A 25077-nucleotide genomic window follows, 5' to 3' on the forward strand; every position below is an offset into this window, starting at 1 on the left:
GCGCAAGCACATGCTGATAGTGAATACGTCGTGTGACGTAGACTGACATACGAACATGTTACGCGCCGCCCACAATATGTTTGCTGTCCGATGCAAATTGTCCTGTGATGTTCGATAGTCTCTCCATAAGAAGGGTTCAGAAGGCTGTGAAATAAAAACTTAGCAATGCTGACATTTGCGTGAACTCTGCAATTTTCAAATAATGACACAATCACGCTTAAACTAGGAAACATCGCTTATTCGTTTTTAAATGGCTTTTCGTGGATAAAAGGAAGAAATTAGGCTGTAAAGCATAAAAATGAGGCTTTGGACCATGTACGATGAACAAGTCACTGCTCCAAGATATGAGAATCACGAGAACAGGCGCGCACCTTGTTGAAGCTAAAGTACAGATTGCCATTTGCGTTCTATGTGAGCAACATTGATTTTGCAGATATATAAACAGCTGTGCAGCTCACATGCTCTCGCGGGCATTGTGCGTTTTGCAGTTTTTCTCCTCACACCTTTTCTCTGTGTCGTGGTCCATTCACGCCTTATGCCTGAAGAAACTTATTAGCGGCATTGTTAATGAGAGCTTAATTTCAAACGGACTATGTGTAAAACAAACTCATTTCACATACGAAGTAAGTATCCAACAATTTCACATGTAGACGTTTTATCTTAGTTCTCGTATAATACGAGGTGGGAAAGTCTATTTCCTGTTCTCGTCATGATTCTTTCCGGCCAGAAGAGATTTCGTCAGATCGTCGACTTCATTATATGAGGTTATTGGATATATGACACTTGCATATTTTTTGATAGAGAAGCGCCTCCATACGATCTTTGATCTGCTCTATGGACTTTCAGATGTACCACAACCAGACAGTGGCCGTTCGTCACGTGAGCCTGAAGGCATACCCGGGTGACGTCACGGTGCTGCTGGGTCGCAATGGTGCGGGCAAGACCACGCTGCTGCGCCTCATCACGGGCCTCGAGCAGGCTACCGAGGGCTGCGTCTACGTGGCCGGCTACGACGTCGCGCTCGAGACGGACTCCGCGCGCCGATCCATGGGCTTCTGCCCGCAGGAGAACGTGCTCTTCCTCGGCCTCACCGTCCTCGAGCACCTGCAATTCTTCGCCAGAGTGCGCACTTTTCGCGACTTTCAACGCGGCCTCATGTATATCATAAACTAGCTGATTGCTTTTAGGGTGAATACGAACGGGCGGTGGGTGAACTTAAATTTACTAAGGCCAAACGCTAAATGAGTTTAGAGTGACCTATTGTTTTTTCTAAACTAATTTGCATTTCTTTGGCGGAAAGGATGGTTAGCTAAAGGAATGAAGGTCAAACTTGTGTTTTTTTGAACTTCGTGTCCAAACGGTGGCACCGACAACGTGGGTGCGACGTTCCTGATTTCACAGTATCTTCGCGCGCGTGGGTGTGTGTCTTTTTTTTAAAGACCAGGCCTTCTTTGTTGAGTTCATTCGAGCTTACCGTATCTGGGATCTGGCTATCTTGTAGCCACTTCCAGAAAAAAAAGGAAGGGTCAACCAAGTGATGTACGATACGAATAAGATACGAAATGAGTGAATAATGAATATGAAGAAAGGACAGAAAGAGACGGAATGGAGAAAGGTAATCAAAATTTAGTCTTCGAATCATTTTAACTGCCATATATATATCACGTTGTTTTCTTTTGTGTCGATACGCGGATAACCGTTTCTTATTACGTACGAAGGTCTGCAAGAGGTTAATGCTTTGCTTGCTTTAGCAATCTTGGCAATCAACGCAGTTCTTTTCTTATTGATATATTACAAATGAGACGCTGTCAAAATGCCTCACCTTATGGTGAAGTGGTCCAGTAATTTCAGATTGGATGCCGCTTACGGTCTCTATATCTTGCGTCCTTTTTCGTCATCTACCGAGGTATTGCTTGCTGGCCTACAAGTTGTTCGGCGAGTCTTATCAACTACTCTAGCTTGGACTGACATTTACCATAAGCCTCCCTTTAACAGGCACGATTTCTAGTAAGTCGACCCAAGTCAGAACTGCGTCTTATTCTTTCTGAGTCGTACAATACGCACAAAGGGAAGTGTTGTAAATGTATTTTGGCGCGCGCAGATACGCAGCGACAGCTGGGCGACGGCGGACGAGGCGATCGAGGAGATACTGGAGGCATTCAACCTGGCCGAGAAGCGCGACGCCCTGGCCAGCTCCTTGTCCTGGGGCACTATGCGAAAGCTGCAGCTCGGCGTCGCCATTGTCGGAAGCCCCTTGGTAAGTGGATCGTCGTTATCACGCTAGCGGATTTTCTTTAACCGTTCAGCTATAACCGCCAGTCAGAATAAAAAGAAAATCGATACTTGTGGATGAAGTGGCAGCCACGTAACGATAAATTAACCTGTGTAAAATAGATCCGATAGCTGTGACGTGAAAAAGATTTGAAAGTTGGGCTAGTTAGTGTTGCTTCATATAAACAGCAGCGCGACAGAACGGCACCGAACAGAAGCTTGTCTTGGCTTCGTTAATGGCTGTTGTCTTTCTGTCGCGTTGGTGTTATAGTAATGAACTGTGACTTCATTAAGGAGAGAAGAAAGGGGCAGAAAATGCTTTTCGAGAGGCCTCTTATTCTGCGTTTTTCGTGTTGCCCTCGTGATTTCAAGCTGATCTATAAGAGAAAGAAATGCGGAAAGATTTCATTCGATCGCTCTCTTCAGACCTCCTTCTGCTTTGGGAGCTGCGCATATGAAGTTGTAGAGAATGCGGCCGCGCGAACATCACGAGTCTTGTCATTTCGAATATAAAGTTTCATGGCAGTGTATAGGCTGGTGTTAGGTTTACTTGTAAGGTCCCGCTATGAATCCGACCCGCAAGCGAACGTGTTTGCTCAGATCGTGGTTCTGGACGAGCCCACGGCGGGTGCGGACCCCGAGTGCAAGGGCGCACTGTGGGAATGCGTGCTGCGCTTCCACGAGGACAAGACGATGCTGCTGACCACGCACAGCATGGAGGAGGCCGACACCCTCGGCGACCGCATCGCCGTCTTGTCGTCCGGAAGGCTGCGCTGCTGCGGCTCGCCGCTCTTCCTGCGCACCACCTACGGTACGCGCGACCGCGACCCGGCTATCGTATAGTGGCAGCGCACTGACCCGTGCTTTCTAGCGCAATCAGTAGACAACCAATGACGGCTCTTGGGCCATATTAACTGCTGCTTGGGTCAACGGCTATGTCATTCTGCGTTCTTTTGTGTAGAGCGAAGTCGCCGTTTCGATTTCCCGTCGTTGTGATCGCATCCCGGAGGAGTGGGAATAATAATAATAATAATAATAAAAAAAGAGCCCATGAACCAAGATTTCGGCGCACGTGAAGGTACTCAGGTGGCTTAACGTATGCGCGAGGCATATGACAATCACAGAAAAAAGCAAAAAACAAAAACGCCGATAGTGCTCTTGGCTTCCGCAGAGCTGAGAAAGTCGACCCATCGTGGTGGCTTTTTGCTGCTATGGCGTTGCCATAGGTCGCTTGTTCGATGCCCAGACCCGGCGGCCGTATTTCGATCGGGGCGACATATACAGAAAACGTTCCTGTGGCGTACATTGGGTACACAGTAAAGAACCCCAGGTGGTAGAAATTAATCCGGCATACGTCAGTACGGCTTACGTCATAATCAAATATTGATTATGGCACGTGAAACTGCAGAATTTCTTGCGAGAAATTTGCCATTACACGTCGCGCTGATGAAAATTAGCTATATATATATAGGATGAAGCGAACAAACGCTTTCCGGGGTTGCATAAAGTTAACCTGTCGAAGAGCGAGCAAATAGCCGAAGACTGCAGATTATGACCCGGATGATCGTGAACTTCGAGCGTAATCTTTTAAATTTGCGCTGTCGGCCGTAGAGATGAAGCATCGTTCGGAAGGCGTAGACGCGAGCGAAATGCACTATCGTTGCGGCCTGACACCAGTATTCTTGCGGCCTGACACAGAACTATCGTGATTATTCCTTTCCGTTGCGATTCCAGAGTTGGGCATGTGTTACACGATTAACGCGTGGCGCAGGCACGGGCTACTGGATCAGGGCAGGCATGAAGAACTTCAGTCCGGCGCGTGCTCTTGCCGACCTGGTACGGCGTTACGTTCCCCGAGCTCAGATCAAGGCCGACGACCACCAGACGCTCAACGCGAACGTGGGAGATCCTGGCGTCAACACGCTCATTCAGGTGAGAACGCTGGGAAGCGCTGCTCGAAGAGGGCACACGAAACTCTCCCCACGGTATGCCTTCAAGACTGCTACCTTTTAAAATCTGGAAGTAAGTTTCAAGGACAACGGGACTCCACAAGCTTTGAGGGCTGATGATGAGGCCGATGTATTTGTCCGATCAATATACCTCCGCTGGGTTCACTTAAGAAAATCCTGTAACATACATAATCCTTTAATTTGGCTTCACGCAGCAAGATGTTGCGACGAAATTTTGAGAAACTGAGCAGCAAAGGCGGAACGAGCGTAAGACGACAGACAAGTTATTAAAGTGTGCAACCGTACCAACTTGCCCAGCTGCCTATACTTTTGATGTCTTCACGTCACTGAAACATTGTGTAGAAAATTCAGTAAATCCACCCTTTTCTCGCTCAAGTGGTCAAAGATGTTTAAATTCTAAGCACACCGAGATTCGTATTCGTCGAAGGCAACATTCTTCCCACGTTGTTGTGATCTAATCAGATTTGGAATGCTTTGGTCCCACGAGAACGGCAATGTTATTCATTACCATAACGTTTCGCGCGAGAAACGCGCTTCGTCGTTCGAACTCGCTCGCGATGTGCAGCTGCTCCGTGAGCTGGAAGAGAACCGGCGCACGTACCTGCTCGACTCGGTGTCGGTTTTCGTGGCGGCGCTCGAAGACGTGCTTCGCTGCGTGGACCGCGATCCGGGAGAGAGCGAGGACGAGGGAGCGCCCGAGCTGCCCGACTGCCCGTGTGCCCTGGTCGACGCCAACAAGGTGGCTGCCGGCGGCATCAACCCGAGCGGCCAGCAGCGCCTCTATGCCCTCGTCGTCAAGCGGCTGCAGTACGGCCGCCGCGACTTCAGGCTGCCCATGCTCATGCTCCTGCTTCCACTCTCGGTCAGTGAGGCCCGTATTCTCAAACGATCCTCTGCGCCACGGAGTTGTTCTCAGCGCCGCCCCTGGACGGCTGGGAGACGATATACACTTCTCAAGAAACGCCGTAGATGTTCATGAAGCGCAGTGACCATTTCTGTTGAGGAGTGGCGCTGTGGCGTACTTTTCTTGGGTTTCTTGAGCGGAGTTTGAGTGGAGGAACTTCTGGAATACGGTGGCGTGTATTTCCTGCAGCTACACTGGCCTTGTTCCACGCGTCGGGCCAGCGTCGCGTAGCCTGGCAGCGATCGATTGACCGTGGTCGTTGTTCTTTCTAGTATGTTGTATCTTTTCGTTCGTCCGAGTCGGCTACTGAAACGTGTTGCATTAATGGGATTGGGGCCTTCGTATGTTCGGTGACGTCGAGCTGTATTAAGTTAGTTCGTTTTTCGGCTCATGTTCGGCGAGTAAATTTCACATATCAGGATTCATAATGCTCGAATCGCAATCGCTGCTGAAACGGGATTCATGTAGGTTCGTCAGTTTCGCACGGAACGGAGTCCAACGACGAGTACGGCATATCAGGCCGGGTGAAATAGGCGTGTTGAAGGTGCGCAGAAAATGCAGGCCGCCTTGGTGTGTACGGTATGCGGAGCGAGGCTGTTTGTCGAAGTGGCACTAGACATTCATTAAAGTGAGGTAACATTAGAGAATTGGTCATAGGAGAGCCATGCGTGAAATTCCTATGCGTGACGTTAGGTCGACACGTATAAACAATGTGGTTACGTTTTGGAGCGGAGGATTCTTTGACGGATATTAAAGCCCAGACTTGAGCTAGTCAACAGCTCATGCTTGAAGCAAACGATCCAGCGAATGAAGCTGCGGCTTGTCGAGTCATGATCCATGTGCTCACTTGTCGAAGAGCCTGTAATCACGTTTCTCCATGGGCAGGGATACACTTCACTGCCGCTTAATCATTACTACAGACAATGAGACCATGAGAGAGGGCTAAGAAGGCACCAGGAAGGATGGGGTGCATCATCGGAGAAGGAAAGCACAGTAAAGGACGAGACGCATTGCGTTTTCGTGGCGTGTGTGTGGCGTGCCAGTTGCCTCGTGATAAAAGAGTCGCCGGTCACTCCCATCTTTCTTCGTGGTCATTTCTTACGATACGGTGATAATATAGAAAACAGCATCAGAACACTTGTGGGCCAAACGGTTCAACGTCTTGAAAACAGTAGCGACCATCTCGTGCTATCTTTTCGCGAATTCCGTGCGAGGCATAAGGCTGCGACATGGTTGCCGCACTGCTAGTTGTCAGCATGTCATAATTAAAGAGTCCACGTCAACGCTTTGCTTTATAGAATATGAATTCTCACAGAATGGCCTAAAACTGATGGTTCTTGGGTCTCGGAATCTAGGAACCCAAATGCGGACCGTTCCTCTCTTTCGGCTGCAGGTCATCTTGCTCTTCGTGTTCATGAACCAAACGCACATCTCGAGAAAGCTCATATACTCCGGTGCCGTAGAGTACTCCCTGCGCAAGATCTTTGGTCGCACGGTTGCTTTCTACACGACCGACGAGAGCATGAACAACGTGGCCACTGGAAGATATGCGAGGTAAGCCAAGAGCCGGGCCGGACGTGCATTTTTTCTTGAGCCTTCAGCGTTATCTGTGCAAACGAGCCTGCTGTATATCATTAATGTCACTATTTCCAAGGGGCGATTCACTTTTAGTCGTTGTTGTCGGCAATACTTAGTGATATCGAGTTCTTCTGTACTATTTGAATCCTCGTGCTGTTATGAGATATCGAAGTTTGGAAACTTGAATATCAGAGGCTGGCGTCCGTACTCTCGTAGACGACCTTACGCAAACCGGAAAGGCACTGTCATCTCTGGGGTACAAATTGTGGGTTCTGATAACGACAACGTGAGCAGCTTTAAATGGTCGTATAGGCTAATGCTTGGCGCTGGACTAGTTACTCTGGCGCAACCATGTGTGACAGCCAGCTCATGTTCTTGTTAAAAGACCAGCCTTTTAAAATTGTGGCGTCCGTGGGCCGCAAATTATATGATAATGTGTACCATATCGTAGCAAACACGCAAAAATAATAATCCGATTGTGAGGTAAAAGTAGAAAGGCAGTTTCTGCGTGTCCTATTTCAGAGCAGTGCACGTCGCATCTTCTGGCGACCTGTGGTCCAGAGCACAAGCGAGAAAAGAAATTTCGCTATTAACTAACAAGTACTTTATGCAAAGTGCGTTCCTTCCTTGAATAATTGATGAAGTACAGTTTTTCTTTAGTTAGTAAGCTTAAAGCACATGCTATCGCCCAAGGTCGTCCTCTTTCACTTCCTCACAGCATGGGAATCACTATTGTGTTTAATGGCACACATTGGGATGAATATCTCAAACATGAGGCTGCAATCTTAGTACTCCTAATCAACAGACCTCTCTTCAGTACGCCACATTACTGGAAATATGTATAACATACCTGAAAACTCTCCCGATTTGTACGGAAGACTCGCGAATGCTGACCAATCCTTCCAGTTATACGGACATGGCTATAAATCTCCCGAGAAATTGCCCCAACTCCATCGCGAAAAAAGAAAAGTGTCTTACATGACAGGTGCATTGTTATTGTCATTATGCGCTACGTAGCTAGCCAAAGTCATATTTCAGTCCGACCCATATGTGTGCAGGCAGTGTGGGCCTCACTCAGTTTGCTTCAGCTTGAGACATGCCTTGAGTGCGCATGCGGCAAAGGTTTAATATGCGTTGCATAATGGCCTGTTTCCTTAGCCTCGTGAGGCCCGGCATCCAATATTTGTTCATTGTTTTTAAAAAACAAACAACGCTTTCAAGAACCCCGCACGCTCCTCCATTGCTGTTTACAAGTCTTTGCTACCATCCGACTCTGTTTGGCCCAAGTAGGACACAATTGAGCGGCCTGACATCATTGCGGAATGGTGTCTTCGAGCGTGAGCGTGCTTTACGGCTGACGCCCACGTGACTATCCGCCTTACGACCTTCACACGAGCCGCAGATGACCTAAAGACACAGCAACATGTTCTTAGAGGAACTGAGGTAAACGAGAATAGTTTGTTTTGTAGGTGGCGCAACTGTGCCTCCTTTTTTTTTTTGCTAAAGAGTCAGGGGTTGTGTGAAGGACAGTGGACATTGAGGCTCCAGAGTAAAGCCTCTGAATTTGATTTAGGTGCGCATAGCTGGCTAGCTGCTCACTTCGCCGCTAGAGGGAGAGCCAGCGATTAAGTTGTCATTTCAGAGGTTTTTCATGAAAAAATAAAAATGCTCCTAAGTATAATGCCCGAATATCTAAAGCCCTATACATTTGTCCATAAAAGATGTAGCGAAGAACGCTGCAAAATTCCGTAAATCTGACCCCTCAAAAAGGCTTGAAACTGCTATTGCACATTTTAAGCTGTGCATCTTCGCATTGAGGTCGATCGCAGTTGTTTCCTGTAATTTTACTCAGTGATGATGAGAATGATCATGATGGTGACGATAATGATAAAAAGTAAGCCCCATCATGTTTCGCTTTGAAAGCCGTTTTATCTAGAGTAACAAAAGAGGAAATATTTGTATGAAAATAATAGAAGAAACGCGATTTGTTTGCAATAAATAAAAAAAAAAGTTATGTTCTACCAGTTCAGAGTCCCAGTGCCCGCGTAGTTAGACATTAATTACTCTTGAAACAACAATCAAGTAAAAAAGGATACTGCTTCCTAATTGGTCTGAAGCCCCCGCAATAAATTCAAGAGCGTTAAATAATACATACTACGGAGAGTTTTTCTCGGGGCCCACAAAGTTGACTAAAACCATAAGGTTTAGTCAGCTTCGCCGCAATAAAGCGTTGTTATACGGTGAAGCATATAAAAATTATTTTGGTGGAACATAAGAGGAAAAAGTGGCGAATTTCTTAATTACAAATACGTGCAAGGGCCGTCATCAATCAAAGTACGAGCCCCGAGACGTCTAACCGTACTGACGAATAACGAATAAGACGAATAAGACGAATAACCGTACTGGCAGCTATTCAGAGCTGTTTCTGACGTTGATGTGCCCACCTCACCCCCACAAAAGCTATATAGTCTTTCCTTTTCTTGTCCTCGTCGTCGTTCTGTTCGTTCTCTGTTAATCGATATGTAGCAAAATACGCAATAAGTCTCTGTTAATCGATACGCAGAAATATAAGTTGCTCGACAGTGCTCCAGGCATGCCCATATACTGTGAACTGCATCGCGTGTGTTAAATGTGATAAGCAGTTAATGAGAGAATATTTATTATCCAGGCAGCAAGTGCGTGTGTATTACTTTGCTTGACGTTAGTCTTACTGATAAACTGTTGCTTTTCTATTTTTTCATACAATGGCCGAATAAACAAGAAGGTGAATCGAGGGACCCGATTTTAGTTATTCAGCACTGCATGAAGCTAACAGACAATGAAGCGAACAGAAAATGAAGCCAAGGAAAAGCATTGGAGAAATTAACGGTTTGTCCTAATTGAAATGTAGAAACAACAGGGAACAGCGAAATGAAATTGCAGCAAACGGAAGGCAATTTGTTGACGGCGGAAGCCTAGCACACACCTTTCATATTGCGCATGCGATGCTCTACCAATTGAAATACTCTTGTAGCGCGCACAGTCGAGGACCTTCTTGCGTGTGTATTCGCTACAATAGTATTCCAAGATACCATATCAACAAACCCGCGTTGCAACACTAGTTTACTAACTGAGTTAACGGCGGTGTAGCCTAATGCCTTGATAAATATCTCTTGAATGTCAGCCGAAAATAATAAAAAAACGAATTGCATGGCGGGGGTGCTGTAACGTCAGGTACCTGAACGAAGACGAAGGCGCCAAGGTGCGGCGGTTGAAGCCGGGCGAGCCCTGGGAGTGGTTGCGAGGCCAGGCGCTGGAGAACTACCAGCGCTACCGGCGCAGCTTAGTGGTGGGCGCCGGGTACCGGCTCACCAGCAACTGGTCCACCGTGCCCGCGCAGGCCATCGTGCGCGCGCCCTCGGCAACCCTGAGAGAGGAGCAGCCAGTCGTCGAGGTATGCGGCAGAGCCAGACTCAGCGCGGTAACGTTGAAAGAGGTTTCTGTTTTGAGGCTTGGCGGTGGTTCAGGGCACAAGGCGATATTTCGCTGGGCAAGTCACGGGTTCAATTTATAGATGACTTTAATTGCCCTAATATACGCAAAAAAAAAGAAAACGACAGTGCTGTAATGCCATGTTCTATACTTCTCCCATTGTTTTCGTAATGACGCCGTCACAAGAAGACCGTTTCTTAGAAGTGCAGAGAGGCCAAATACAGGCATCAGAGTGACACTCTTTCCTCATGCTACAGAAATAGTTCCTGTATAATTTTTCTTTTCTTTTGGCATCTTGTACGCAAGTAGAAAACGAGGGCGTGCTTTGAGCACCAGGGGCATTATAACGCAAAACTATGTTTTTGTTCCAATCTCCTGACGTGAAATTTATGTAACCGCCGACGCAAGAATCGGGCGGTGATTCGCAGCGTTGCCTGAACTGCCCAATCAAACGCTCTCCTCGTTTTTAGGAGGCCACTTTTGTTAGCTTTCAAAACGAATAAGATAGCCTACATTGAGCGGTTTTTATTATCTATTTGGCTGACAAGAGGCGAGGAGCACGCTCAAGGGGAGAGCGTTTCGATGGGGCCGAGCCAGCGCACTGAAAATAAATAACCGGATGAAGAGGGTGGTGCCGGCGTCTGCGATTGGTCCGCTTGCCCTTGCTTCGCTTGCGGTGGCTGGTTGAAACTTTCGGCGGCGTGCAACGGAAGGTTAAGAATGCCGCTAAAACGCTGTCTGGCACCGCCTGTGAGAACCAAATATCTTGCTACTTCGCTTACTCGGAGCAGTTTTCCACGTAGCTCATCTCGGTCGACCGATTTGAAGGTTGAGACGGTCGATTGGATCCAGCACTTAATTCGCTATTACTTTGAGCGTGGTGGGAATCGGAGCAGTTTTTTTTGTCCGAATTTCGCCGGAACGCGTGGAAACCGAGTTGCACTGCACAGGTGACCGCGTGGCACAGCGCGTACTCGCCGCACTCGGCGGTGGTGTCTCTGACGGCGGCCACGCGCGCTTTCCTGCCGGGCTGGAAGGTGCGCGTCGTCAACCACCCGCTGCCCAAGGAGCACCCGAGTCCCGAGCCGGACCCCATGATCGTGCTGGCCACGCGCGTCATGTGCGGCGTTTTCATTCCTGTCGGCCTGGCCTTCCTCGCCGCGACCTACGTGCTCTTTCCCATACAGGTATACGCGCATTCGGCACGCTCGTTCGGTACAGTGGCGGCGTTGGAGGAGAAGCTTGTTTAGACAAAGAAAAATACGTTTTATGGCGCAAATCGTAGGCAGGAAGGGAGGAACAATGAGACAAGACAGAGCGCACTAAAAAGAAGTTAGCACTGAAAGCTTTAGCAGTAACAAAAAAAAAATCTACGGATTTTCTTTTTTCTTTGTATAAGCAATGTTACATCCCGGCTACGGCGGCCGCATACCTATGGGGGCGAAATGCGAAAACACCCGTGTACTTAGATTTAGGTGCACGTGAAAGAACCCCAGGTGGTCGAAATTTGCGGAGCCCTCCACTACGGCGTGCCTCATAATCAGAAAGTGGTTTTGGCACGTAATACCCCATAATTTTTTAAGCCATGTTTCACCAACCAACCCACGCAGCCATCCTTTTGGAGGAGAAGCTTGCGCTTATTCTGCCGAAGGTTCTGGCTGGAATATTGCGTACGGAGGGAATTGCGTTATAAGTCTATTATCGTTCTTTTGCCATCTGTGTGGTTTTTCACTGTTTTGCGACCTCTAAGTAATTCCTGCATCTCATTTGATGTAACTAGTGCTGTATACTTATTATGCGCACCGTGTTCTATTTAACTAGCGTATTATTCATGAACATTACGTCACGTGTCGCATCGTAAAGGTCTCTGGAAGGCCCGTCAAGTCGTTTCTAACAAGATTCCCGCTTAGAAAGCCCGCCAGTATGTGTACAGATAAATAAAGTAATTGAAATGGGGACGCTGTTAACGCCCGGACGACAGGAATACGGCCTTCTTTCTTAGCGAGGGTATAACAGTGCAGAAGTAGGACACTCGGCAGGAAAACAAGCGATGATGGCAAGCGCTGTACTCTTCTCTCGTTTTTGTTTGTCGACTGTTCTTATTTTCGCTAACGATGGAGAGAGAGAGAGAGAGAGAGAGAGAGAGAGAGAGAGAGAGAGAGAGAGAGAGAGAGAGAGAGATAGAGGGGAAACTTTATTAATGAATGTTCCGGCAGTTTCGCTGTGGTGGCCTCAGGTGGAAAATTAACGGCTAGCACGCTTTTGAGAATTTCTTCCGAAGTCTTGCGCATAACGCCTCATTGGATGAGGACGTGTGGCCCTAACGTCACTGCGCGCCGACGTGGGGCTTGTATGGACCCTATTGTACGTGGTGACAACCTCAGTAAGCTGTGTGACAACCTCGCTGCAGAATAACCCGTTCTCAGCGGCTGCTAATGTGTAGTTATTGGGCTGTACGATTCCGATGAGAAGTTCCATGGACCATCATTCCGTGAGGCCACATTCTCGCGTAAATTACTTCAAGCTTTACATACTTGCTTGGTGTATGCAGTATTTCACTGAACGCAGCATCAGCGATAACTTAGTTTTTGGGATCCGGCGCAACCGTGTACAGTCGGCACCAAAAGTTTGCGGTCCACGCGTGCGTGTGCCGAACGGGCTCTTCGCGCCGCCTGCGGTGCCTGAGCTGACGTCTGTGAGGAGCACTACGCTGGAAATGTGACCTCTAGCTTGTTGTCTGCTGACGTGTCAGTAAGTTTGGTCGGCTCTCGAGGCTTTGCTATTTTTGGCTTTTTCACTCGTTTTACTTTCGGCAAACCCCGGTTACTTGTTTCAGTCTCGACAGTAACCGCATGCCGCACGGCAGTTGTCGTACGGTAGGTCGCGCAAAGGCATCTTGGCACGGGCTCTATAGAGGTCCACGTATATCTTTACTCGTCGAATGTACGCGATAGTTATGACAGATCTGTACTTTTATGTTCGGAAGAAATGGCAAAAAAAAAAAACTGTCGCCATTAAGTCTCCCATCGATTTGTGCAGCTTATCTTTTTGTTTCTGCGCACCTGCTATGCAGCGGCAACGGTGTACGACTGCCAAAGAGACTTTTCGGCATAGAAACGCAATTCGCAGCGCTTCATGCGGCAGTCGAGAGTCACGGTGGCCGCGCTTTTCAGAAGTTGACTGCGCATGTCGGGCATGACGTCGCCGCAGGAGCGGGTCCAGAACGTGAAGCTGCTGCAGCTTCTGGCGGGTGCGGGCGCTCTCCCCTTTTGGGTCTCGTCGTTCATCGTGGACCTGGCGCTGCACGCGGTCTGCTCGCTCGTGCTGCTCTTGCCTCTGGCTCTGCTCGACTGGCACCACCTGTACTCGGACACCTACACGCTCGGTGCGGGTGCGCGTCTTCGTGCAGCTCGCACGAAGAGAGAATAAAGCGTACCGAGGGGCTCAGTATTAAGTCAACTACATATGAAGCCGAGACAGACGGAAGCCTAGGAAAGCACAAGGAACATTGAATCCGTTTGTTTATAATCTTAAGTATTCCAACCTAATCTTAAAATCCTCCGCTGCGGCGTCCCTCAAAACGCAACTGTGTAGTTTGAGTTCGTTAAAATCCACAATTTTAACGTAGTTCAAATGTCGCAAGCACTAACGCTTTTGAATTGTTCCAACAGGAAATAAAGACAGACACAGACCAACAGGACTAAGCGGCCACATTCAGCTTACCTTCCGTGTCCTAGGGCCCTATAACGTAAAACTATTCCAATATGTTTCTATTCCAATTTCCTGACGTCAAATTTGCGTAACCACCGACGCAAGCACCTGGTGGTCACCCATAGGGTTGTCTGAACAGACCAATCAAACGCTCTCCTCGTTCATAGGAGGTCCCTTTTGTTTGCTTGAAAAACGAATAACATTGCCTACACTGAGCGGCTTGTTGTATCTAATTGGCTAACAAGAGGCGAGGAGAACGCTCAAGTGGAGAGGGATTCACTAGGGCAGAGCCAGTGCACTGAAAACCGATAACCGGATGAAGAGGGTGGTGCCGGCGTCTGCGATTGGTCGGCTTTCCCTTACTTAGCTTGTGGTGGCTGGTTGAAAATCGCGGCGGCATGCAACGGAAGCTTAAGAATGACGCTAAAATTGACCCTCAGCAAAGAAGAGTTGGCAGAATGAGGTAGTAAACGTGTCGAAAGTGCTTAAAAACGTTACACGGTCACGCAAGAAGTATTATCATACGCAAATACACCCATGCTCTCCCGCAGGTGCGAGTAGCCAGCGTCTCAGCGATCGGCAGCAGCTATCTTTTATTCCTTTCGGAACGGGGCAGCCTGCGGCTATTCCGAAAAAAATTCAGTTTTGTTCGGCATAATAATGCATCTTTATCGCGTACACGTCACTTTGACGCGGTGACTTCGTGCGGTTTTGTGACGTCGCGTGACAGGCAGGTGAAGTGGGTGCAGCCCGAAAACTTTTTACCAATAGCCAAGGGCTAATGGCGAAGAGGGGTCGAATCAGAAATAACTGTTTTTCTTTTTTCTGTCAAATCATGCACAATCAGTGTGCACACATCATATCAGATGGGGAGGTAATGCGGTTTTTGTAACGTCGCGTGACAGACAGGTGAAATGGGGGGTGGTCGAAAAAAGTTTTTGACCAATCGCGGAGGGCTGATAGCAGAATCGGAATAGAAAAGTTTGGAATAGTTTTACGTTATAGCGCCCCTAGTTTCATTCTCTTAAAACATTTTCGCTAAATATTCTCCTTAAAAGTTTTTTCATTTCCCTTTTGTTTCACATGGCTTTATTTTTTGGTATTGTTACAGCTCTCTGGCGCTCTCGGTTTAATGGTGGACCAGACGCGAGGAGCTGTTTCGTAGTGTCATGCGCTTGCCTAAGTTACATATAGTGTTTCCCGCCGTACTCACTGCAATGGAAAATTGACACATATTCATGCCATTCCAGTTTTTTGTCTGGAGCGCTTGCCTCTAACAGCTGCTACAGATCAGTATGTCAAAGCTGAATGTTGTAATGACTGGTCGAATATACCTTTGATAACTGGTATTGCTAAAGGGGCCGTGTCCACAAAGCTTCGTTCCAGTTTTGCCAAAATATATATATGAATAAAAACATTTCATGCGACACTTCGAAGAAATTTCAGAACGACGTTTGGTTACCACTATATTAATCTGTACAACTCATTGCAACTCTGCCAACATTGTACAGTTGCCTTTTCTGCAGCTTCCGTCTATACAATAATGCTGAGCTACGGCTGGGCCTCGATACCGGTCGCCTACGTGGCGTCATTGGTCTGCGACCAGCCGTCAACAGGATACGTGGCCATCGCCTGCGTCAGCATCGTAGCTGGTACGAGCCATTGTCGTCTTCGAGTTTTGTACTACATAATGGCTGGAGGTCCCGCATGGCCTTTCAGCGCAGTTCGCGGTTGCTAAATACTGCGTGGTGTCATTTAAGCGATTATACTTGAATGATCCTTGTCAAGCGATTGGATCCGGCTAGTTGGTACAAATCCATGACGGTAGGCCTGAGTTTTCATAACGTAAAATGACTTGATGCTTTGCCGACCTAAGCGAATACGGAACTTATTCCAACCTAATCTTATTTTAACATCCTCCGCTGCGGCGTCCCTCAAAATGCAACTGTGTAGTCACACCTGGACTTCCTTTGATCGTGCCACTCCCGGCGAAGCTTTCGGTTTTGCCTAAAAACTTGACGACGTATTTTTTTTTTCGTAGATGAGTTTGGGCCCTTCTAGAAGAGAGAAAGCGCACAAAAATGGTTGTTCATTTGGTACTAAGAAACGTTTCTGTAACAGGTGGTCACTATATTGAGCGCGTATTTGACGACCGTGCAGGTATGGTCCTGAACACGGGCATGTCCCTGCTCTACCTGCTTCCCCAGCTTACGGGCCACTGGGAGAACAGCACCCACGAGACGCCATACCTAGACAGCGCCCTGTGGATATTCAGGACTATTCCCAGCTTCGCGCTCACCTGGGGCATCTCCAACTGCCTGCAGGTACATCAATACGCAGCGGGTGAACCGTGGAACAGCTTAGGACTGACTAGCAATCACTGCGGGGAATCGGCGAATGCGTTCACTGCCCAGAACCGAGAGCTGAGAGAATTATTGCGTACTGAAACCGACGTCAATGTTTTCAGCCCGCGTAAAGTGAAGTGACGCTCTCTGGAATTCGCTTGCGTTGTTTGCTCCCTCCGGTTTGCATGTATATAACTATCTGCTCCCGAGTACGTGCCACGGATGGTCTGGACAATGTCACGGTCACGCTTGTAATTGTGAGGCGAAAACGGCTGTTCTTCTCGCCTATAGACCACGCGTGACGGCAAGGCGCCTCTTCCAGCCTAGCAATTGTTCAAGGTCTCCTTGCGTAGGATGGAACCATATGCAAAGGGCAACCACACGGTGCAGCACAGCAAAATGTGAAAGTAGCAGCGTTGCAAGCTCGGAAGTAAGCTGCCGCATGTTAGAAACTCCCGGGAGATGGCACAAACGTGCCTCCAACGTGTGGCGCTTGTCCTAGACTAACCAAATGCTTAGAAAGCACTTCTGACACTATTGTGCAGTGACTATGAAAGTCATGCTATACGCTTATATATGAAAAAAATAAACTTATTATTCGAAAGCTACGAAACACTCACCAGAAACTTGCTTGCATTTGTCGTAATAGCCCCTGAAAGAATTTCACTTGTCTTACTGTTGGCATATTCTTGAGCATAATTTGCCATTTCATTTCGCAGATTGCTCAGGAGAGCGTAATGTGCCGCTACATGTCCACGTTCGACAGGCTCGTATTTTGCCAGAACTTCGGGCTTGAATCGATACCGAACCACCTTAATCGCTTCATCGAATGCTGCCCTGGTAGGTCTCTCTTCTCGTTACGGAAACTTTTGTTACCTTTCATTGTCTTCATTGCCTCTGGATTGTGCAAAAAGAATGGCTCATCGAAAGTGTGTAGTTCAACTGCATGAATACCTCTCTGTGAGCCACAATGTTAGTAGGTTCGCGAGAACAGGCTATTCCATCGCAAATCTCGTCATCCGCTTCTGTTATATTAAATTCTCGCGATTTCTATTAATAAATTCTTCACATAGACAGAGACATGCATCTTTTTCTGCACAGGAAAAAAATTCCTCTTACTGCTGCTTTGTTCTTGCAGAAATTTTGCAGCAAATCGCATTTTATAGTCCCTCGCAGTGAGTAATGTCCCAAACATGGAGGCAGTGACGTTACATTCTCGTTTCCGGCGTCTGCAGTACGACAAAGTATGGCCTTCGACACCGGCTTTCATTATCACCGGGATGTATAATGTGAACAGTGAGAGCGGCCCAGGCTACGGAAAGTTCGCATTCTTTTTCTTGACATTCTTCACAAGTAATAGTGTCAAGCGTTTTAATTAAGAATGCGGACCACAAAATGGGATTTTGCTGCGAAATCTTAACAAGAGCACTCAAAATCTCTTTTGGTAATGATCTGAAAAAAAAGAAAAAAGCAGTTTCTTTTTTTTTGTACGGCACAGCTTCTAAGCATTATTTCTCGCCGAAAACGATGCCTCCAGGCCCTTGCGTTTCAAGGGCTCTAACGAGGCAGTAGTGATCTAGCCAATTTAAGCACCTGACATACTTTGTACATTGTATCATTCTTTCGCAATGGATTTTAATTCTCACAGTACATGTCATTTGTCATCGACATAATCTTATCACGGACAGATTTTACGCACTTTAGAGCGACTGTTGTTAAGGCCCCTTTACAGCCACGGCACGTCAACTTCATAGAAGTCGTAACTACTGTGCGAACTCATCACCACGGACATGGCGCTCTTTGGCCATACCTGGCCCTTGCGCCCATAAACACCACGCATTCATTCATTCATTCATTCATTCATTCATTCATTCATTCATTCATTCATTCATTCATTCATTCATTCATTCATTCATTCATTCATTCATTCATTCATTCATTCATTCGCCGAAAACGCGCTCACTCACGCTGGCGCAGAAAAGTGCCGCGACTGCACCCTGTCCAAGGGCTGCCTGACGTGGCAGAAGACGAGCGGCGGCCGCGACGTGCTCCTCATGCTGCTCGTGGGCGCCGCGCTGCTCGCCTTCGTCACGGCGCTCGACTCCGGCCTGGGATACGTGGCTCGCACCCGGCGCAGGTCGCGCGGGGCGCCCCCTTCCGAGCACCTCGGCGTCATCGAGGAGCGCACGCGCGTGCGCAGGCTCATCGGGGACGGCCGCGTCGAACAGGCGAGTGATTTTCGGCTCGGAAGGAAGTGACTCCAAAATCTGACCTCATTTCTTGTCTCCCGTCCAATTCACATCTGGAAGAAAGATAGGCGACTGAACGAGATGGAGACTGCGACCAATAGTGAGCCTTCCTTTAGTCAAGACAGGATGTCACTCGTGCTCTCACAGGTATCTCTCTCTCGAGCTGGCTGTTCTAGTTACATTGAGCAATATTTGATGCCGTATTCGCTGTATTTGAAGCTACCCCCCAAAAAAGGGCAGTGGCAGGAAATAACAATTACAAGCAAGTACCTGGCATGTCTCACACTTGTTTGCCGATCCTGCGAACGCAGATTAAATCGCATATGGAGGCCAACTAATTACGGGGGCTGCGATTTGAGTAGAGCGCAAGGAGAACGGAGATTTGAGTTTGGAATGGAGAAGCACCCATTTGTTTGTTTTGTTTTGTTTTGTTTTTGTTTACCGGTACAAGATATGTCAGCTCAAAAGGATGCGCCATACCCGAACACAGGCATCAAATGGTGCTGATATAGATGAACCCAAAACCTCTCCGTGTTACAATGGAAGCATTTTACTCAGAGCGGTCTGAAGTGTGTGCACATCACCAGGCATAGTCAGAGGAAGCAGTTTTATGAGGATAGGCGCTAAGCACGGATATCGCAGATATTATTCGCTCCACAGATGGCTAATAATCACAATATTTAGAAATGTCTGTCTGTACGGCATCTAGTTTGCACTAAGCTGACATCAGACCTATCTAAGCTGTAGAGTAGACTCGGAGAAATACGTTGAAGAAAGTTGTTTCGTGTGTTTGCCATTCTGTGGCCTTCACAAGCGCTTGTTCGCATGTTCTTATGAAGCTGAGCCTAAAGCATGCATACAGCCGGGAAACTTAAATTGCGTCGAGGAATACTCGAGGGAAGCTCAAGCAGCTGAAAGTCCTTTCTACTCGATATCAACTTTATATGGAGGACAGATGCAAAAGGTCCCCCACAATTTATCACACTATTACTTATAGACCACTGAAATTATGCGCTTGCGGAGCAATAAAAACAATATTTTTGCGCAGCTGCTTGCTTTGAACAATGATGTTGGTACAGCACGTATATTTTCAACGCGTAGTCTTGAAGATCGTGAAGTGTATTAGGATATGAGAGGGAACACTTTAAAAGATTGCTACAGACATAAGAGCTGAAATCTCGCTTCCCGATTCTTAAGCGATTATTAAGCTCTGCTGTTGAAGAATGTACCCTGTCGTGCGGTGTTCATCTCAGCTTAACAATGAAATAAAGAAGGATACGTCGGAAGAGGTGGAACGAACATGTAATTTTACGTCGGTCGCTCGGTACCTTGAAAGCAACCACTTTCTGTTGAGATTACGCTGTATTTGCTCTGCCTTTGATTGGAGTCCTCTGAGCAGTAGTGAGACGAGCATCCATTAATGGTGTTGAAACTGACATGCCGCTTTTCGACAACTTTGGGTGCTCTTGATTGCCTGACGGCAGCATTCCTTGCAGTTGCGTCCTCTTGAAAGTATCATGTGTAGCGCGAGAAGTGGAAAGAGATATATCGGATACTAGTATGGCATCGCGAGACAATGGACGGGCACTACGATGCAGTCCGCGCTCTTGGTGAGCAACCTGAGCAAGAGCTACGGCACCATGGAGGCGGTGCACGGCCTGTCGTTCGCGCTCCGAAGGCACGAGTGCTTCGGCCTGTTGGGCATGAACGGTGCGGGCAAGACCACGACGTTTCGCATGCTCACCGGAGACCTTAGGCCCACCGCGGGAAACGCGTTCATCGGTGACGCTGACCTGGTGACCAAGAGAAACAAGGCAAGCTGATTCACGGAAATTCACGCTCGTTTGTTCACACCGCGTTGACCACGCTGCGCCTCTTCTTCACAGCTTTCGAATAATTACAAAAAAAAAGAAAGGAACTGTCGTGGCTTTGCATGCATTGCAGACGTGGTCCAAAAGCTTGGAGGTGTGGCTATACACGCGCGGCTACAATGCTACCCTTTGAAGTTCTGAGCTCAGTGTGTCTTTCTCGATGGCTTTAATAGCGTGTGAACAAACTGTTACATGTGTCGAGCGGTTACTCGTACATACAAAGGACTCGAGACGCTGAAGATGACTCTCATACTGGACTTCTACTGAACAATTCGAAATTGGCACACATTTAGAAGGTGACGTGACGACTAGCAACCAACAACGGGCAGAAAACGACCTGTCCTACTTGCTGGGAGGTTGCACTAGGAACCTTCAAGCCAGCAGAAGAGTAGATCACGTTTGGACATTGCAGTAAGGAGAATACCTTAGGGTAACCAGCTTGATGATATGGTTGAAACACTCCCCGTCCAGCAGCACTGGCGGTGATAAAATTTGTCTAGGGTGCGAGAATACACAGTGAAAAACTATTTTCTGTAGGCGGCGGGTGTTACAAGTAATTGTGATCTACATATATAGAGCTTAATCTAAGCGCCATTTTTCTCCATTGTCGCCACAGTACCAGGCACGCATCGGCTACTGCCCCCAGGCGGACGTGGCCCTCGACTTGCTTACCGGTCGAGAAATGCTGGCGCTATTTGCCAGGCTACGTGGGATTTGCGAGAAGAGCGTGCCCGACGTCATTCACCAGACGCTGGAATTCGTGGACATGACCGAGTACGCCGACTTCACCGTCGGCACGTACAGGTGCGCGCTGCGCGCGCTCATACTTCGTTCGCTCGTTTTGGATGAACGCATTGCCTTGTGTTATTTTTGTAGCTGTAAGCTACAGTACTACGCAGAGTGCCACCCTCCAGTATCGGCTTGAGCGCTAGAGCACAAAGAAAGCGTTGGTCCGACAGTAACTGCTAGTGTGTCCGAAGGGCTATACGTACAGATGTCCGTGTGAAACATTGCATTTTGGTTTTGCTGTTTTAGCTGCAGTGCCGTAAAACGCTTATTGGCATTAGACGTGACGGGTTCACCGTACGAACATACATTCCCGGTGGAGCAGCACACAAAGACTCTACTTTGGCGCTGATTATCTCGATTCCGCGTTTCGTTCAATGATCGCGATAGTTTGAACAGGTGGATGACTGAAAATATCGCGAACGGAAGTAAGCATCTTCAAATACCTAAGGTAGAAAATTGGACTGTTTTATTGTATAGGACCAGACATAACGTATATATTAGCGCAAGAGTACATTCACTAGAATGCAATCTGTATGTCCACAGTTCTTCTTACAAAACAAACAGTTACATGGATGTTGAGTCAGAAGGGATCGGCAGTGGGGGAAGCGTCAGCCGGGAGCCAACGTTTTGACAAGGAGTCTGTCTTTGTCAGGGAAAGTCATGCCTTCGTCACGAAGTCGTGAAAAGTATCCTTGTCGAAACGTTGGCTCCAGGTTGAGGCTTCCGTCGTTTAAGCCCAATATTGACTACTCTTGGTCTTGTATACGTTGATGCTATATACGTAAACTTCCAACTCAGGCGATTTAATGGGTTGTTTCTCACAACATCCAAAGCGCCTGCGTTGCTCGGTTCGCGAGGAAGGTTCTCTACGCCGCACGTAAGGGATTGCGCGAGTGCTTTTGGCGCAACGTATAATTGACGTATAAATGAGACCTGTCGCGCGCGCAGCGGTGGCACCCGGCGTAAGCTCTCGCTGGCCGTCGCGTTTGTGGGCAACCCAAAGGTGGTGCTGCTCGACGAGCCGACGGCCGCCGTGGACCCTCCGGCTCGAAGGCGCATCTGGAGCATACTGATCGCCGCCAAGCAGCACCTCGAGCTCGCGATCCTCTTGTCCTCGCATTGGTATGCATGATTTAAATTCATAACGTTCACTTACTTTAGATCCTGGCAGTTTGTTGCAGTGGAGCGTTACCATAAGGCATTCTTTTTATTGGGCAACTTGTGCTTGCAACCCATAAAACTACCATTTTGTAGATTGAGACACTCAGAGTTATCATCACGAGTCCCAAAGTGAAAGGTTTCAACTGGACTTACTTTTACACAGTGTCATGGCAAGATGGCACAGAAGAAAAAGTCTGCACAAAGCAAGTCAGCACAAATTATAGGGTTCTAACACAAGTTTTTTTTTTTGGGGGGGGGACGAGTATGTGATTTCTGAATTACATGGTTTTGTAGCGCAAAAATACCGAAAAGAAAGATAAGCAGCTTATCTTTCCGGTATTTTCGCGCTGCAAAATCATTTAACAGGGTTCTAGCATTGCACAACCACGCAGAACAATGAAAAAATACTGAATTTATGGACTGACATTTGTTGGAACGGCAGCGCTCATGCCTGCACCCGAGGACGGTCTCAAGACGAATTACGTTTGAAGGACATCTGTTAGCTTATGCAGGGACTCCTGCGAATGACTCACTGCAGATGTCTTCCTACCTCAACCAGCAGCAGCACTGTCAGCTATACGAGCGCTTAGCGTTTGCAGCCTTGCCAAACGCCGCATGTACAGTTGCTTGCTTTGCAGCAAGGCTCGAGCTTGAGATGCTGTTTCTAAAGACGGATATTTGGTGATTGAGATTGAAATCTGTTGACTGCCGCCATCGCAACATTAAAAAAAAAAAACATCAGTGTTCTACGTTCATAGACGGCAGATGTCCTAAATGTCTGCATTTTCGAGCAGTTGTGTCGCGAAGCCTAGATTACTTGAGTAATAAGATTCACAATGCGCGAATATTTCTTAAATTCTCAACAATTTACTTAGCTTATGACGCCATGAAAATGGTTGAACGGCACCATTTAGAAGATAAACGAGGCGGATAAACGCTGCGCGAGTAATTTGCAATGACAGATCTTCAAGGGAATCGTTCGATCAAAACCGAGAGAACGACGTTGACAGAACCCATGCGCTGACCCTAATTAATTAATATGCTGACTTAGCTGTCATATATAAAAAAGAAGCGTGCGGACAGCAGCCCCCGATTTTCGTCTGTCGTCCTTAGCGTGTAACTTTATGACGGGAGCTCGTTTATTCGCAGCATGCGCGAGTGTGAGGCCCTGTGCTCCCGCGTGGGCATCCTTTCTGACGGCCGGTTCGCCTGCCTCGGCTCTACGCAGCAGCTCAAGGAGAGCATCGGACACGGCGCCACGGTGCTGGCGCGCAGCGCGTCACCGGACCCGCGTGAGTGGCAGCGCTGTTCGCTTCGCGTGCAAATGTTTGAAGAATAGCTGTATCAAAAAAAAAAAAGAAAAGAAACCACACATGCCCCACATCTAGTAATTCCACATAAGCATACGGTGATTTCATATAAGAACCCGTACTTTCCTCCTCTGTATGATATTGGGCATGTGCAGCGTGATTCACATATGCAGTCTATTCAACATAGGGGATCCCAAATAAAATCCCGTATGTATATAAGACAAGTGTGATGTAATTATATGAACGTGTGGGCATTACATATGTTTATATGAAATTATTGCTTAGGGGGCATATCCGTTTTTTCGATAAGGTAGCAAGGGAGCTCTAGCAATTTTCAACGAAGGATGACAACCGCAGTGCCATTCGGTTTGGAGATATATAATGGTAAACAGCTAAAAGCGCAGCGCAACTTTTTTGCTACTTTTACGTGCGGTATTTTTCACCACGCCACATAGCTGCTGCAGTAAGACAGTGATTTCGCCTGTTGGGCCGGAAGAAACGCGTTGGTGTCCGAGTGCATTTCCTTTGCCACTCTTCGCTGGGCCTGAATAGTGCGATTCAATATCGATTCTATTTATGACCAGCCAGTAAGTGCCAAGGATAAAGTAATATAGCCTGAGATTTGCTGTGTTGTAGCGCCTTTCGCGTTATCTTTTTTATGCTGCACATTTTTTGAGGGGCTACTTCGTACAATTGTCCGATAAAATGTGCGATGAAATGTGCGATAGTCAACAATATTCAGCACAGCATAGTCAACACAACTTTACTTGCCCATTCGCTCGACCCACCATGTATTCGACATACCCCATTGTTTACGTCACTATTCTGCACGGTGCAATCAACATTGGCCCTGCGTGTGCAGTCATAAGACCCCTCTCAGTGGGCGCATGTACTAGATGCTTCACGATGTATTTCGAATCAGAAAATTTCCACTTTTGCAACGTGCCAGTTTGAATCGAGAAGGCCAAGAATCATTCCCACGCTGATAAGCTTTCATATATTGAGTGAGGCTCACTTCCAACGTTTCGACTATCTCCGGCAAAGCGACGTGCGAAGCAAGCTTTCTACAAAGCCCGCTAATGCTGCGGAGAAGCTAGCTTTCAAGGCGTCGCTATATGGAGATTAGTCAGGCCTTGTAAGTTCGCAGACACAGTAATCGCCTGTAAGGAAGGCAGTCTGCCCGTGCTGTGGCACATCGTCGGGGCCAGAGAGACTTAGGTGGGCGCAGTGCTCAATCGCAGTTCAAAGGTGTTCCTCCCGTGCATTCTTGTCGAGCGCGCCGCGCATTACTAGCGTGGCGATGTTGCGACGACCGGCAGAAGCCAACGAATCACCATTCGGGAGCTCGAGCTGGCGTCGCATATCGGCCGTATTCTCGATCGAACGCTTTCGGGGATACTTTCACTCCTGCGTGACGGGACGTCCGACGCGACAACCCTCCGGGAGC

The 25077-nt window shown here is 47.8% G+C and overlaps 1 protein-coding gene across 1 annotated transcript in view; it reads left to right on the plus strand.

Moving 5' to 3' along the window:
• LOC135918990 (phospholipid-transporting ATPase ABCA3-like) overlaps nt 1-25077 on the plus strand; it is a 42135-nt gene that overhangs the window by 16470 nt on the left and 588 nt on the right. Inside the window, exons 9-25 of the mRNA XM_065452721.1 lie at nt 847-1122; nt 2102-2257; nt 2872-3082; nt 4043-4203; nt 4807-5103; nt 6539-6699; nt 9937-10156; nt 11145-11381; nt 13405-13579; nt 15432-15557; nt 16066-16229; nt 16970-17090; nt 18228-18478; nt 20098-20313; nt 20987-21174; nt 22108-22281; nt 23470-23612. Of these exons, the coding sequence (XP_065308793.1) occupies nt 847-1122; nt 2102-2257; nt 2872-3082; nt 4043-4203; nt 4807-5103; nt 6539-6699; nt 9937-10156; nt 11145-11381; nt 13405-13579; nt 15432-15557; nt 16066-16229; nt 16970-17090; nt 18228-18478; nt 20098-20313; nt 20987-21174; nt 22108-22281; nt 23470-23612 (3277 nt within the window). The remainder of the gene's footprint in view (nt 1-846; nt 1123-2101; nt 2258-2871; nt 3083-4042; nt 4204-4806; nt 5104-6538; nt 6700-9936; nt 10157-11144; nt 11382-13404; nt 13580-15431; nt 15558-16065; nt 16230-16969; nt 17091-18227; nt 18479-20097; nt 20314-20986; nt 21175-22107; nt 22282-23469; nt 23613-25077) is intronic.

This window comes from Dermacentor albipictus, chromosome 3, assembly GCF_038994185.2.
Source record: "Dermacentor albipictus isolate Rhodes 1998 colony chromosome 3, USDA_Dalb.pri_finalv2, whole genome shotgun sequence".
NCBI classification, from domain to species: Eukaryota; Metazoa; Arthropoda; class Arachnida; order Ixodida; family Ixodidae; genus Dermacentor; species Dermacentor albipictus.